Consider the following 17,552-nt stretch of genomic DNA (forward strand, 5'->3'; position numbering starts at 1 on the left):
CCCGGAGGTATAGCTGGGGCTTGATTTTGAGACTGTCCAGGTGCGTACAAAGCATTATTACTCTTATATGAAAAGTTTGAATGGTTCTTCCAATTTGAGTTATAGGTATTCGAGTAGGGGCTTCCTTGAGCATAGTTTACTTGCTCTGCTTGGATTCCTGTCAAGAGTTGACAATCCGTAGGAGTGTGACCTTGGATTCCACAGACCTCGCAATTCTGAGTTATAGCAACCACGACGGCTGGAGGTGATACATTTAAACTTTCAATTTTCTGGACCAAAGCATCCACTTTTGCATTAACGTGATCAAGGTTACTTATCTCGTACATGCCAGTTTTCGTTTGAGGTTTTTCCACCATTGTTCGTTCGGTTCCCCACTGATAGTGGTTTTGGGCCATGCTTTCGATAAGCTGGTAAGCATCAGCATAAGGTTTGTTCATTAGTGCACCACCTGCAGCGGCGTCTATTGTTAACCTTGTGTTGTACAAGAGACCATTATAAAATGTGTGAATTACTAACCAATCTTCCAAACCATGGTGTGGGCAAAGTCTCATCATGTCTTTGTATCTTTCCCATGCTTCGAAAAGAGACTCGTTGTCTTTCTGTTTAAATCCGTTTATCTGGGCTCTTAACATAGCTGTTTTGCTTGGCGGAAAGTATCGGGCAAGAAAAACTTTCTTCAACTCGTTCCATGTGGTGACAGAGTTTGAAGGGAGAGACTGAAGCCATCTTCTAGCGCTATCTCTTAATGAGAAAGGAAAAAGACGAAGTCGAATTGCCTCCGAAGTGACACCATTAGCTTTAACAGTATCAGCGTATTGGACAAATACGGATAAATGAAGGTTTGGATCCTCGGTAGGATTTCCAGAGAATTGGTTCTGTTGCACAGCCTGCAACAGCGAAGGTTTAAGTTCGAAGTTGTTTGCTTCGATTGCGGGCGGAGCAATACTTGAATGCGGCTCATCTTGCGATGGAGCGGCGTAATCTCTAAGAGCACGAGCTGGTTCTGCCATCTCGGTTATCGAAGGAAAAAGGTTTTTGAAATCAGGAAGTTCTATAGGAGGGAGATTGTTTGCAGCACGATATTCCCGAATTCGTCGTAGGACTCGGAGATATAGTTCGATATCGTTGATTCGTAAATAGAGCGGTTCGCCTTGAGAGCGAGTGCGTGGCATACAAATCAACGAAAGAAAGAATAGAAGAAAAAGAAACCTTAGTCTCTACAGCGTAACGGAAGAGTTACGATATCGATTAAATAAAAGTCCCCGACAACGGCGCCAAAAACTTGATCGCGACTTTATGAGTCGAATTTGGGGTACAAACTGCAAGTGCACAGTTCTATCGCGTAGTTTTAAAAGATATCGATCCCACAGGGACTTATGAATCGATATACCGTTATCTAAGGTTACTTCGTAAAGCTAAGGTGAACAATGTTTGATTGTTTGGGGGAAAGCTAAAAACTAAACTAAGATCTAGATTAAATATTAATAAAGCAGATATCGGTATGCAGTTCGTCGTAATTAGGGAATCAATCCTTTGTCGGTCTCTTGGTTTTAAAATAAATCTTTTCAGTTGACTTTATTGGTTAAAAGTTTTATCTCAAACTCTCGCTCTGTTGAATAAACCATGATTTTATGTTAATGTAGCTGTCACTTATAATTAAGTCAAAAAACCATTTTTTGAAAGCAATACAGTCCATAGAAACTCTTTTCAAGAAAACACCGACCGTTTAAACACCCTTATCTCAAACTCTCGCTCTGTTGACTTAGGTTATATAATTAAATTTGAATGCTTAACTCTCGTCCTCACATTCAATCTTTAAAAATACTTTTTGGAAAAGATCGGAATTTAATTAACTCTAAAACTTGCTCTCGCCCTGATCTAGAATTAATGTCTAATTTACACTGTCCAGTTAAAACCTCAAACTCTCGCTCTATTGATTTTAACTTCTTTATGTCTTTTACTTCCGTAAATACCTTTGTTATTAAACCTGTAAATTGAGACCGTAAAAAGAGTGATTTTAATTCTAAACTTAATTTAACCGACTTAGTTTTTGATCCCTTATTCCGCTTACTTTACATACCGATATCTAAGCGAATTAGCTAGACATGCTAAACAAACTAAAATACTTATCATGCATAAACAGACTCATCCCAGGCAGATAATATAAATAAACAATAAAACAAAGCATTAAATAATAATTAAAGAACCTGAATGAGTTAAACAATAGTCTTGAACACTCCACCACAAGCCGGTAGGATTTGTTCTTGGATTCTTCAATTAAACAACAAAACAAAACGAAGGAAATATAAACTAGATTCCAACGTAAGGTTAGATCCGGTAAAAAGGTGCACAATAGTTTCCGGTGTAGAAACTATTGTGCGAAAAGAATTAACTAAATGCTAAAAAGGAAAATAGAAATTGCAAGGGAAATAGTGTAGAACTCGTAAAAATAAATAAATAAGAAACAATAATGCGTAAGTTGCTGGAAAAGGAAATATGCAAAAGCGAAAACGGCAAAGGAAAAAAAATGTGGAAAAGCTTCGGAACCCCTTTTTGGTTTTGCAAGTGGCTATTTATATATGCTTGAGTAACCGCTTCCGCTGCCAAAAAGGTCTTCAACGTGCATAAAAGCATGGCGTGGATATAGGGCTCAACACTCCTCAACGTCTCCTCAACGTCTCTGAGGCGTTCCTTGCGCCAAAAATGTAGGGGAATGGTGTGACGTTCGTCACACCATGTGTGACGTCCGTCACAGGAGTGTGCAAGGCGTGACGCTCGTCACGCCCTCTATGACGTCCGTCACATGCACGGCACCTGCGTTTTGTGTTTTGGGCTGGGCTTTGACATTTGGTTCATTTTCTTTCCTTTTTGCACCTCCTTTTCTTTCATTTTTACTTGTGCTTCAAAATAAACCACCTGAGACAAATAGGAAGAAAATACCGCGTAATATCTAATAAAATGAAGTGAACTGAAATAAATAATAATAAAATTTAATTGAATTAAGTCCTAAAATGTGATATAATTTCGTGTTATCACTCAACAACAGGGTCGTCCCAAACAATTTGGAGGCCTGTTCTATTTTGAAATTAGGCCTTTAATAGATGTAAACACAAAAAATTAAAAAAATTACATTTCATTTAAATTGTAAATAAAATTAAATATATAGAGAAAAAATGATATAAAAATATTGTGTTAAAATTTAACTCATCGAAGTTTAGTTTTTCATATTTTTTCCCTCTTACAATCATCGAACTTTAGTTTTTCACATTTCTCTACTCTTATAATCCTTGATTTATTGAAAAGTTTATATCATTTAATGAAGACATAATTCTTTGAACAATTTCGACAATGTTAATAACAAAATCATGGATGCAGTCATTTCTGCAATCAAAACAGTGTCAACATCGAGAATGGCACAAAAACTACCAACATGACAAGCTTCCTCGTTTCTAAATATTCCTTCACAAATAATTGAAGGAAGAGCACCCCTAACTAAACCATCTTTATTACACTTAATCCACTCCATATGAAAAGGAATCCAAAACATTTCTTTGGTCACTAAAGGCTTGCTAAGATAAATCAAAATGCAAAAGTTCTTTAATATAGTAAAGTTAGTGATGGAAAAATTTGTCGTTTTATGGTTGAGGTTGCCCACCAACTTGACTTGAGCATAAATGATGGAGATGCATTGTCTCCGATGCATCTTCTTGTCTTTAAATCTAGACTAATTATTAATCTTCCAAACATGATAAAAGATGTTGACAATACAAAGAATAACCAAATTCATATGTATAATATAAAATTGATATAGTAAAATAAAAAATTTAATTAGTGAAAAAATTTATAAAAAACTTAGGGTTAAATAAGTTAAAAAAAATATTTTAAATCTACTAACTTAATTTACTATCTATTTAATAATAATTTAAATAAAATAATAATAATAATAAATTAACTAAAACTTTAAAACATTATTATAAAATAAAATTAAACTATGCAACTTAAATAAATATATATATATATATATATATATATATATATATATATATATATATATATATATATATATATATATATATATATATAATGGGATTGAAATCCCATGATACCACAACAAAATTGTTCTTGCCACCGCTTGATATATAATGTTAGTTAATGTAGCCACCGCTTGGCTACATTAACTAACATTATAATTATTGATATCATACTGATATAATATTTGATTTTATATTTAATTAAGCCCATCTATTAAATTTGGGATCCTTAAAATCTAGAGGCCCTGTGCGATGGCACTTCTCGCACATCCACAGGGCCCTGCTCAACAACGTCTCCTTTAGACGTGTAATTTTTGTTTGTTTGAAAAGTGGTTATATTGATAATTAATTTTAAAATGAGGTTATTTTGGTATTATTTTTTGAAAATAATGGTTATTTAAAAAAAAATCTCAATTCTAATTATTTTTATTAAATAAAAATAGCTAATGAATTTTGTTAATTCAAAGAACACTAATTTGATCATTCTTTTAAAATTAACTAGCAAAATACCCGTGCGTCCACACGGGCAAATTTATTTAATACGATATAGTTTTTATTAAAATGTACATGTAAATTTAAAATAAGTTTTTTAATTATAAAATGAATAATGATAATATAAATTTAATTGTATTAAATAATCATACACAACAAAAACTCGTGAAATTGAGAAAGAAAAAAATAAAAAAAATTGACATTAAAAATAAGATTTTTGTGTCTCAAATAAAGACAATTGTTAATTAAAATAAAATATGTATTTTCCTGATAGTGACCCGTGAGAAAAATAAAATTTTGACATTTGAAAATAAAAAATTTGTGTCTCAAATAAAAATAATTGTTAATTAAAATAAAATAGGTATTTTGTTGATAGTGACTTGTGAGAAAAAGAGAAATTTTGACATATGGAAATAAGAATTTTGTGCCTCAATTAAAGATAGTTATTAATTAAAATCAAATAGATATTTTGCTGATAGTGACTCGTAAGAAAAAAAGAAATTTTAACTTTTAAAAATAAGAATTTTGTGTCTCAAATAATTGTTAATTAAAATAAAATAAGTATTTTGTTGATACTGATATGTGAAAGAAAGAGAAATTTTGATATTTAAAAATAAGAATTTTGTATTTTAAATAATGAAAATTATTAATTAAAATAGAATAGATATTTTTTTGATAGTGATCTATTAGATGGAAAGTTAATTATGTGTATGGCTATTAAGTATTGTCTAATCATAAAATAAATTATTAATTTTATTAAAAATATATTAATTATATATTATAATTAATATGTTGATCATATATTATAATTAAACATTTTAATATATTAAAAATAATTATGAGAAGATAAAATAATTAGATAGAAAAGTTAAAATAATAAAATTAAAAGAGAAAGAAGAATGAGATGATGATGAAAGAGTAGAAGTGGAGGAAAAAATGAAAGTTGAAAAAGTATCAAATAAGAACTTGACACTTGGTAGCCTTTGGTTGAAGTAAGGTGAATTAATTAGGAGATTAGGTTTTTACTATTTTAACCTTTTACAAGTGTAAAAAAATTTAAACTAAAGAGTATTATTGATAGTTCGTATGCATGTTATTTTAATAGACAGATAGTTGATTAATTAGATAAAGTTGCAAAAGAGACACAATGAGTTTTGATTGTCGGCTCATGTGGAGGTCTTGAGTAAAATAATTTAGAGAGTTTATTGGGTTTTGATCATCATCTTCGATGGAGGTAATGGATTAAATAACCCGGTGAGTTCAGTGGATTCGGTTTGCCACCCCATGTTAAGGTTTTGGGTTAAATAACTCGGAGAGCCAATTGAGTTCTGATTGTTGACCCTGATAGAGGTCTTGAGATAAATAACTCTAATAGCTTTATATGTTCCGGTCCATGCTTCGCTGATACCTGAAAACAATAATTTATAAAATATCAAAGGTGTCTCATTAAAAACTCTTGCCCTTGTAGTGGAAAAAATGTTACCCTAAATCGTTGGTAATTAAACATTTCTCAAAATACAATTTACGATTTATTCTCACCGAAAAGAAATCATCTTAACTAAACTAATGTCGTAAGCTTGTCGTATTCCAGGTCCAAGGGATTTCCACTCCTTTCAAACTCTCTAACGTGTACGCTCTGTGTGACAACATGTAAAGTATCTAGTATGGTTCTTCCCGGTTCCATCACTCGTTTCAAAACCAAATCTCCTTTGGCCGCACCTTGATGTTGTATCTCTTTTCCGCCCTTTGTTTCATTGTGTATTCCTAGATGTGCGTTATTTCTCAGACTTCTTCGACTAGATCTGTTGCACTTCTCAATTAAGACTAGTTATCTTCATAATTGAAGTGCTCTCTCTTCCATGTAAGAGTGTTGATTTCTAGTGGATTGTGTCAGATCCATAACCATCCGTAATGAGATTTATTTGGTTGAGGAATGCGGGGTCGCATGGTACAACCATAATGCCTCGTAGAGCAGTTCAATCCACAAACCTTTGGCTTCGTTAAACTCTTTCTCCATTCCTGACTAATATGGATTTTGTCTAGATCCATAGATTTGAGCATAATTCTATCACAATTGACTTGCTGAAATGAGTCCCATTATAAAAAATGATGGTTTTGGGAAGGCTAAAGCGACAAATGATGTTCCTCTAATAAAAATGTCTGACTCTCTCTATTGTTATCCTCGTCACCTCTTGTACCTCTACCCACTTGGTAGAACAGTATACCCCGACCAATATGAATTTTTTGTTGGCCCGACGCCAACGAAAATGGGCCCAGAAAGTCCACTTCCCATTTGTAAAACGGCCATGGCGAGATAACTAAATGCAACAATTAGACAAAAGTATGGATGAATGACACGTATGTTTTTCATTTATCGCACTAACTAACGAACCTGACGTTGTCTTTGAGAATTTTCGGCCAGAAGTACCAGAGGATTAGAAGTTTACTCGCTAAGGATCTTTCTCTTATGTGACTTTCACAAATATCTATGTGTACCTCAACCAATACCATGTTTACTTCATATTTCAAGATACATATTAGCATGGGCATTGATCTTCCTATTTTGTAAAGTCTGCCCGCCATGATGACATATCGGGCGACGAACCTTCATATCTTATTGGCCTCTACTTCTCCTTCTACAAAATGCTCCATGGTCAAGTATTTGACGATTGGGGTCATCTAGCTTCCCCACTTTCAATCATGACAACCTCCTCATTTTCGTATTTGGGTTGTCGAGTGTCTCATGTATCATTGTCCTATTTAGTCCCAACTTCTTAGTATGAGCGAGCTTTGCCAACAAATTCGCCTGAATATTTTTTCCTAGGGCACATGCATTATATCTAAGGTCTCTGAATCTTTTTACATCTTGAGGATTTATTGTAGGTATTTGACCGATAATGACTCCTGATTTGATAATATCTTTGTGCTTTCTTAGTGACTCATTGAGAGTCACTTTGGGCTCGAAGGTGGGTAGCTCATACTTCCCAGACAAGTTTCGTTCTGATTATTAGAGTTTTATGTTTCGCTTGGTTATGGTGGTTATTTGATGTGTTTTGAAAATCTTTGATAAATAAATAAGTAACTTTTCATCAGCATAATTTCAAAATTATAATAAGATTTTAAGTATTTAGACTATTGGAAAATGTTGAAAATAAGGCCTAAGGTAGTTAAAGTAACATTATGTGCACAATTGTAACTTGGTTAGTCATGATGACCCATGTCACGCTAGAGAAGTAATTAGATTTTTTTAAGCAGTGTGTCACACACGCACGTACGCACACGCGCACACACAAACACACATAATGAAGAATAAACTACTTAGAAAGGTTGAGTTATGTTGTTGTTTTAATATAGGCCATAAAAAAGGTATTGATTTATATGAAATGTGTTGCTAATGTTAGGTTTTCTCAGATGTTTATTTTGTGACTATTTGTCACATCACTTAAGGACATGCAATGATTTACGTTCGGGGGTATGATAACTCATTTATTGTGAGATACTTAAGCCTTCAATATTTGAGTTATTCAATAAAGTCAGGCTTAATTAGAATTATTTACTTATGTTCTTACATGTTAAGCTTAATTAGTGATGAACACAATATGTGCTCTTTCTTGTAGTTTTTATATGTTTATTGATGTGAAAAAGTAGCCTTGATGATAAGTTCTGTCACGCTAGAGATCTAAGACCAATACTCATATGGCCTAGAGTCTGAATATGCTAGTATAAGGTTTAAATGACAACTTTAGCGCTATCGTGGAAAAATTGAGAGCAAAATAATTAGAGTTGGGTTATAAAGTTAAAAATATAAGTAGAACACTAGAAGACAACGTTCTAAAAAGATGCTTTTGTGCACTGCCACAAGCCACCTAGCAGTAGCGCAAAACTGCTATGGAATGTGTTGTCTCCTTCATGCATTATGTACTACTGTGGTACTATTACTAGCAGACAATGGAATATGCCATATTTCTTGGGATGAAACTATTGGATAATTAAGAGGTCCAAAACTCAAGTATGGAGACAACACCAAAGTTGAGAAGTGTTTATAAAAGAATTTGCATTGGGACGAGTAAAAAAGTCAAAAATTTATAGAGAGAAAGTTAGTAACAAAGAGCGAAGAAAGAACCAGAGTCTAATGCACCTCACATCCCATCATTTCTAAAGGAATGTTGCACAATCAGGCATGTCACAAGACTCCTCTTGTTGGCTAAAAGTTACAAATAGTTAAAGTGTCACTCTTGAGTTTAATACTTTTTTCTTTAGTATTCGAAAATGTTGAACTTATGAACTTATTCAATTGTATTTACTTTGCTTACCATAAGCTAAAACTTCTTGTATTGGTCAATATGAAATTTAATAAGAAAGTAATCTTTTGTGTATTTTGATAAGAAATTTAATAAGAAAGTGATATTTTGTGTACTTTGCTGCTATATATTTATCTTTTTGGTTGATCATCTTAGAAATAGATAACTATTTATTAGTGTTTGGTTGATCATCTTAGAAATAGATAACTTCTTATTAGTGTTGGTAAATCTTCTAATAAATGAAGATCATGACAAATATGAAGAAAAAAACATGTAGAAATACTTTGTCACTTTATTACTTTAAGGATATAGAGCTAAAGTTATATAGGAAAATATAGCTTATAAAATAAATGTATGGATGTTATTGTGAGGCTTAATAATTTGCTTCATAGCAAATTGATGCATATACTTAGATGTTGTAGATATACACCATTAAGTCACGTTCTGATCTCATCTTTTATGACATAACATATCATATTCATGTATTTAATGAAATTATTAAAGGGATTATTTTTCAACATGATACTCCACTCAGTTAAAAAAATTTACTTTCTAGTTGCAATTTCTTGTTTCTAACCAAGTGACAATCATCAATTATTTATTATCTTTACTTTTATTCTTTTCACAATTTCTTGGATTGAAAATCAACTTAAATTAATACAATATTTTTAGAATTAATACTTTTAATTTTAACACTTGTGACTAATTTTAATTGTGTATAGTGTATACTTGCACATAGAAAATAACCAACAATATTTTACATGTAAGCCGAAGACAGTTGAACAAAAGGAAATGACATACCAGATACGTAGGGATGCTGCCTTATTAGCTTTTGGGTGTTGAAGTCATTTATTTTTTGTATTTCTTGACTTCAGCTTAAAAGATGTAGTAAGATAGAGCATTTGAGGTACTGTGCACTTGAGGTTTCCAATGTCATATATTGTTGCCAAGAGGTTATAGATTGATTATGCACCTGCTATGGCTGGTTTTGAATTTAAAAATGGCTGATCATATCCTATCCAATTGCATATATTGTTGCCAAGAGATTATAGATTGATTATGGATCTGCTATGGTTGGTTTTGAACTTAAAAATGGTTGATCATATCCCATCTAGGATGATAGTGCGGTATGTGTTGAGTTCAAGGATGCACTGCTAGATGTATATCTTTTTCCCAATGAATAAGTTATAACATTGCAGTATTACAGATAAACTCATGTTTGACTTGTGAAATTTTTATTCTGTCATCTATCTTATGCTCCGTATATTTTCTAAAATTAATTTGATGTACATGTTGCAATGTCTACGATGTAGGAATGTCATGCCGGCCGGCTATTATGTTTGTGCAATTGTATGTAAGAATCTTAATATTTTTTTCATTCCTTAGTATAATACCTCTTATAAATTGTTATCTAATACAACTATTTTTTCATTTTAAAGGTCAAATCATTGAGTTCAATTTGAAGTTTGATATTTGAAATTTCAACTTTTGAAACATAATAACAATTGATTGAAACAAATACTATATTTTTCATTTATTTATTTCTTCTTCTTATTTTGGATCCTTGATATTGTTTTGTCAAAATTTAATTATATTTTGTATAATTATATTGCACATTTATTGTTGAAAATTTTGCATATTATAATTTTTCATTATACATTTTCCATCAAAAATAATTTTTTTATAAATATATCTCAATATATTATTTTTACAATACAAAATAAATCTACCCCGATTTTACTAGTTTTAAGAAAGAAAACAAATGGAGGCAAAAAAGGAATATTTTCTTTTAGAGATTAATTGTTATGCATTGTCAGTGTAAAAAGTTTTACACTGTCAATGCATCACAATCATCCGTTTGTATTACTTTTTAAATAGTTAAAATAAAAGTCAAACAATTTAAATAAATCAATGGTGGTGATTAATTGATAATGTAAAAAATATTTACACTCTCAATGCATTTCAATTAAATTATTTCTTTTATCCATTAATTCATTGCATGTAACATGATCTACAAAGAGAGACATTAACGTAAATAAAAAGATGAGATGATTATACTGTGTGAGAATGTGTAGATATTATCAATTATTCTTTAAACAAATTTAGACCATTGAATAAATTTGAAGGTGAATATTTTTGGAAATTACTTCAGGCACCTTAATGATTGTTACAACACCCTCTTGAAAATTAAAATATTTTTAGATTTTGGAGATGTATCTCCGGAAGTATCTCAAGCACACACAAGCTATGCTGATTTTGAGTCACGTCTTAGATATTTGTCTAAATAGAATCCGAAAATATATCTCTGTAAACCTTATGAGTATTTCCTGATCATAATAAACCAAAAACAATCACAGAAACAAAAAGATGCATAATGAAGAATAAAATTAACATTGATAACATAAAAAACGAAACATTACATAGATAATCGTTAACATAAATCCAACATTATATTTCAACATCCATGTGAATGTTCAAACATCTTCATAATATCTTCGACCAATCTTGAAATTGTCACATCTAACTCAATCAGGACTTTTGTTTCGTAACGAAAAAAATGTATTTTGCATAACCCTTAAATTTGCACACATCTTCACACAAATTCATCGTTGAATAAAAACTAAAATGAATTGAAATGTATCACCGACTAAATCTATATCTATGGGTGATATCGCCTTTGACATTTGTCTATTTGATTCTCTTTCAATCTCATTATGTTGATTTTGGATCATTTGTTTCACAAAGTCTCAATCTCTACACAAATCATTCTTACTATTTTTCAACCAATTCTTCAATGTAGTATGGGCAAACTCAATTCGGTTGATTGTTGTATTTTAAAGGCGTCTAACCTAGTCGATCCAAGCACAAACAATCTCTTTTCTTCACCTGACCCAGAATTGTACTTTCAAAATATTTCAACAAATTTGAATATTTCTCACAAACTTTCCTAAAATATATAACATCATCGACATATAATTCTTTTGTAGAAGAATTTATTATAATATTTCATGCATCCATTATTCTTTCCAATATCACGCTAACTTTAACAATTATTCTATCTTCGTCCTTAATTTGTTTCGTCCCTACTGGGAGTTTAATCTGACTTCTCACATTCTTTGTGATATGATACATATAAAGTAATGCATAAGAAATAGGAAATACTTTCGCGTCCGAATTCATCAAAGCGGTATCACGGTCAATGACAATTACTTTTAGCGTGTCTTCTTCGTCCTTCAACATTGTTTGACACACTTCTAAAGCCTAAGTAATATTTTCCTCTTTTTTCGCTCTCCGGAAATGCAAATCCGCCAGAATAGGTTTTCTCAGTCGAGGTAACACCAACAATTACTAATAATGGAAGTCTGTAGTTGTTGGTCTTACACGTTGAATCAATGATGAGCACAGTAGGAAATATGTTGAGCAACTTTATGAAATTAGGATGAGTCTAAAGTATATCTCAAATGGGTACTCTATCCTACATTTGATACCTAGATACATAATTGTTATCATCTAGAAGTTTCAATCGTTATTGCATTTCAGTTCTATCTCCCTTCAACGCTTTGTTGTCAAGGATATGGATATTGTACATTTGCTTGATATTTGAGATATTTCAGAGTCTTTTACGTTTAAGTTGCAAGTATGTTTTCGGATTGCCCCATATTTAATGTCATGTCCGAAACAATTTTCTTCTATTTTGGCATAAAGCGGCATGCAATTGGATGTCCGACTAACTTTTCACACATATCATGGTTATGTAAACCACTTATCACATTAAATCTCTATTTCTTGTTTGATAAAAGATAACCACACAACTTAAATGGACACTCACATTTTCTTGAAGCAGTGTCATATCATTTGAATTTGCGTATAAGAGATTTATACTTCCCACTTCTTTCGCATTTCATTGTCACAAATGCAACTCTTTTGTCGAACTATTATTGGTCATTCTGATTACAACACCAAACACCAATTTGGATGTCTTTGTGCGAATCCATAAAACATATGATCACAAATTTCAAACTCTTGTCCATTTTAAAATTGGTTGGCAAGATCTACCTCCTTCACATCAACACATATGACATTCATAGACACAAACACATTTGACATCCATAGACACAATAGGTTTCGGAAAAAACATCATGGTGCACTATATCTAATGCGAAGAATAACACAAAATATTCAAAAATAAATTGAAATGAACACTAAATGATTCAAAAATACATTTTCGGAGAAATTCATAGAGAATCCAAAAATACATTTCCTTACGCAATGTAACTTTTACGGCTTAAAAACAAGATTAATGTGAGCAAAGAGAAATGGAATAAATTATCTTTACCTGATTAATGTGAGCAAAGAGGAATGAAATAAATTATCTTTACCTTGAATTTTAGTTTTCTTTACTCCTTTTATTGTGATGAAACACGATATTGAAATTTTGGAGTGCGAATTTTGATTGAGAATGAAAGCGTTTTTTTAAAGAATTTTGAAAAGAAATGGTTATGGAATTTGACGAGGAAGGGTGCTTTTTTTATTAAAAATCATGTTTAATAATTCCAAAAATACATCTCCAGAAAAGACTGATATACAAAGATGCCAGATTTTCAAATTCTAACTTCACAATTTCGGAAATGCACCTCTAAATTTTTTTTTTAAAAAGTATAGGGCTAGACTCAATTTAGACATATTTCAATAAGGCGCATGCTGCGTGCGTTCAAAGATGCATTTTCGGAAATGAGAGAATCAAACTTTTTATATTTGGTGTTTTTCCCCATTTATGGTGGGTGGGATCAGCAATTCCCATATTTTTTTAATCCCTAATTTTAGAATTCACCGTGTCTTAAGGCCCTGTGTAAGAAAGACAGATAATTTTTTGCATAGAAAGTGATTGACTTGTATTTCCAAGACAAAATTTCTTATTATAAATTTCTTAATAATGTCCTCAGAGTGCCTGATCTAAAAATTGTATACCCTTTATTTCAAAATCTGCAATCATGCTTTGCTTTGATCAGCACATCACAACACATGAAAAATACAACAATAAGAACATACTATTTCATAACGTGACACACATATTTAGTAATGTTTTTATGCAGTGATTGGCTTTCTAGAGGAAATAAATACAGAATCACTTCAGATTTCTCAATATTATCAAGGGCAACGTACACTAGTTTCCATTTCTCAGAGGATCTATTAAAGGGAAGAAAAATTATACAATCTACAATACAACAAATCAAAATAATCAAATTGTGGCCCGGCTATAACATATTCAGGATCAACAGATTACTTTGAATAAGAACGTGATGAACAGTGTGACCTTATCATTTGAAAGTGGAGAATCTGGGAAGCTTGTGTTTTAGATAGTACAATTTTGCCCTCCTAACCTTTCGGTGCTTTACCACTTTGATTTCTTTGATGTTTGGAGAGTACCTGCAACAGAAAACATAAGCATATCATACCATACAATATCCCATAAGAAAAATTCCAGTAAACACAATTTTAAAGCTAAGGTAATGAAAAAGTCATTGGTACCAATCGGTAACTTATAATGCAACACATTAGGCTAATTTACTTGAATAAAATATTTTAGATCCTTAAAACCATATTTCATAAACCCTTACTATGCAACATAGACCTTAGACAAACATTCTGCAAAGAATCACACACATTTACTAGCAATCAACAGACATGTTAGAACCATATTGAAACAAACATTAATTTCACACTCTATTCTTTTAGAGGAAAGAGATATCATCATCGTTAAACTTCAAATAGAACGCAAAAGGCATTTCCAAAAGTGTTGGGAAGTCAAACAGAAAAGTTGCGAAGTTAAAACCCTCCTATGGAGTGAGTGAATCAAATTTGTAAGAACAAGGTTATTTTTAGTTCTATTGGTCTCTGGTCAGTACTCCACCAAATTCTTAACAATTAAATGTCACAGTTGCAGACTTTAACAGGCAACCAGGGTACCAGTACTAGCACGACATTAACAATGAATGCATCGATTGGGAAGTAATCTATATTTTTTTTTAATGATAAAATTAAATTATTCTATTTCCTTTTCATATTTTTAGTCATTCAATGTCTCTCAGTCTCTTAGGTACTTCAATTCAGCAATAATGTTAATCGAAGAACTCATCCCAAATTCCCATCTTCTAGTTTCAACATCTTATATCCTAGTTACAAGAATTGGATACATGGTGATACACAAAAAGACCTCCAAAAGAAACATTAACAGGTGAAAATTATACTACTAATCATTATTAAATTATCGGGAGAGAAAGGGAAGAGTAAGGATACTTACAGAGGGAAGGTTATCTCAACACCTGTGCCAGCAATAATTCTTCGGACTCGAATAGTCGTGTGAATACCAGCATTTTGTCTTGAGATTACAATACCTTTGTAAATAGATAACCTCCGCTTGTTCTCGGGAACTTCCTGCAAGTAGAACAAGTACTTATCACCATTAAACTCATCTGTCTAAACCCGTGTTAAAAATGTTAATCTTAGAAAAAAATTAACAATACCAATCTGATTTCAACAATATCTCCAGGCCTAATGTCAGGAGTGGCTCTCACTTCATCCGAAGCTTCAATTGCCCTCTTATGCAATATCTTCACAAACAAAATCACACATTTTTCAAACACATTTAGAAATGATATTCAAAATGTGAAAAAAAAAACCTAGGGAATTTAAACATTCAAACTTTCTAATTAACCTTCAAGATAGAATAGAATCCTAAGAATACAAGAAAAACCGTTAATTAACAGTTCTAATTGCGATATGGAAGAAAGAAATTACCCCCATAACATCACCAAGCTTGACCCGAGTTTGTCTCGGTGGCTTCAATTGTTCAACCTCTAAATCAGATTCCGAAACCTTTTCAGCATCAGTTTCCGGAACTTCATCCACAACATCCGAAGCGGAAGCAGCGTCGGGATTGGAATCAGCTCTGACAACAAAAGTAGGTTTAGCATTGAGAGGACTGCAGCGCCGTGAAATTGAGGTTGAAATCAACGGCAAGTTACGAGAACCGAATGTGGAAGCGGAGCAAGAAGAAGAGGAGAAACATAGCTTGTTCGGAAGAGATTGAGTAGGGGAAAACAGAGCCTGGTGAATTCAAATTGTGAATTAAGTAGCGTAATTGAAAATGTAACAGTTCTAACATTCAATTGCGTAATGATAATGAGATGAGAGAAGAAAAACCTGAAGAAAAACTTGAGAAGCCATGGAAGAAGAGGGAAATTAGGGTTTGGAGAAGAAGGTTAGTTCAGTGGATACGAGTCATGGAAACACTGATGAGTGCAAACGTGGGAAGAAGATGAAGGTAAAGGAATGACTTAGAAAAACAGAGTCCTTATCTGTTTCTATCCGTTCCACACTTGTTGGGCCTGGACTGCCAAAACTCTCCGGGCCTAAGTTCATTGGCCTTATAACACAACAAATTTATTTCATTATATCCACATTCACCCCTATGTAATTCAAAAAGAAGTTTTTAACATTTTAAACCTTTATTATAAATTTATTCCACATAAATTTTGTTTTGTGCCGATCAAAGGGGTCAATGGTCGTGGCCTAAAGAAAGCAACAATTCACTCCGACGTTTGCTCCGACGATTGCAGTATAGGGATATTACTTCGAGGAATAGTATATGAGATTTAGATTCAAGATATATTCAACGACTTCTAACACCTCACGCCTAAAGAATATGAGGTAGTTACAACCGTTCCACTATATAAATGAAAGTGTGTCATTCTTTAAGTACAAAATTTTAAATTCAAATTTCATTTACCCGTCTCATTCACATACTAACTTAATCGTTGGAGTTGTAAACCTTGCAGGCCAGTCCCTCATTTACCACACCAGAAGTTCAAGTCTATCGTTGCATCTCGTAACCCCATCCTCCAATCAATTTGGGTTTTGATACAAAACTTTGGCGACGTCTGTGGGTACTGACTTCAGATTCTCGCATTTTCCACGATTGAATACTCTTACTTTGATTCACCGATTGGAAGTTTTCTCAACCTAGCCGATTGAAGTTCCTCAAATCAAACTTTAGATTTTCCACTTTTGATCTTTTTTTATAGCAGTTCAACTCTGATTTTTAGAATTCCCATACCTCTAGTCTCTAGATCCTCCGATAATGACTGGATCTAAAGTCACTCGCTCAAAGGCTTTGCGCAAAGTCGTTGTTGTTGTTGTTGCTGCTCAAGCAGCAACATATCAACCGCCTCATCCTCCTTAAGGAGGTTTGGATTAGGCCTTGATAAACACTATTACATCGAAATCTCCTCCAACCTCTTCAAATCGTAGGATATGCTCTACAGCTCCAACAAGGCGGGCTTTTTCCCATACCTCAAGACCATAAGCTTTATCTGGTTTCTAGTTGTTATAGGCCAGCCTCGAATACAAGGCGTGAACGAGTTTTTGAATAGTACGTTGTTTATCGCTGTTTTTAGTAAGTCAAATCGCAAGTTTCAATTCACTTACATGATTAAACTCGAAAAAATCCTAAGGACATATTGTGCAAAAATGTTGAGAAAGTATATTCATGCTTGATAACTTCAAGTTTAAAAGTAGAATAAACAGATAATATCACGAGAAATAAATTGCAGAATGGTTTGAAAAGATAAAGTAAATGAAGAAAATCATTAAAGGGAATCGAGTATAATTCTTAGACTAAAATGTGGGATGCAATTTCATACATTTCTCACAAATTCTATGATCTCTG

At 32.5% G+C, this 17,552-nt stretch overlaps 1 protein-coding gene and 1 pseudogene across 1 annotated transcript; one reads left to right on the forward strand and one right to left on the reverse strand.

Annotated features, from left to right (window-relative positions):
- Positions 1-525: 525 nt before the first annotated feature.
- Positions 526-625, forward strand: LOC127124391 (uncharacterized; annotated as a pseudogene).
- A 13,229-nt stretch (positions 626-13,854) lies between these two features.
- LOC127120577 (50S ribosomal protein L19, chloroplastic) lies at positions 13,855-16,242 on the reverse strand. Its single transcript, XM_051051049.1, has 5 exons — positions 16,028-16,242; positions 15,623-15,931; positions 15,349-15,435; positions 15,126-15,259; positions 13,855-14,251 (listed from the first exon to the last, which is right to left on the reverse strand). The coding sequence occupies exons 1-5, from the start codon at positions 16,049-16,051 to the stop codon at positions 14,143-14,145; spliced, it is 663 nt and encodes a 220-aa protein (XP_050907006.1). The 5' UTR covers positions 16,052-16,242; the 3' UTR covers positions 13,855-14,142.
- Between the last annotated feature and the right edge of the window lie 1,310 nt (positions 16,243-17,552).

This window comes from Lathyrus oleraceus, chromosome 2 (genome assembly GCF_024323335.1).
Source record: "Lathyrus oleraceus cultivar Zhongwan6 chromosome 2, CAAS_Psat_ZW6_1.0, whole genome shotgun sequence".
Lineage (NCBI taxonomy): Eukaryota > Viridiplantae > Streptophyta > Magnoliopsida > Fabales > Fabaceae > Lathyrus > Lathyrus oleraceus.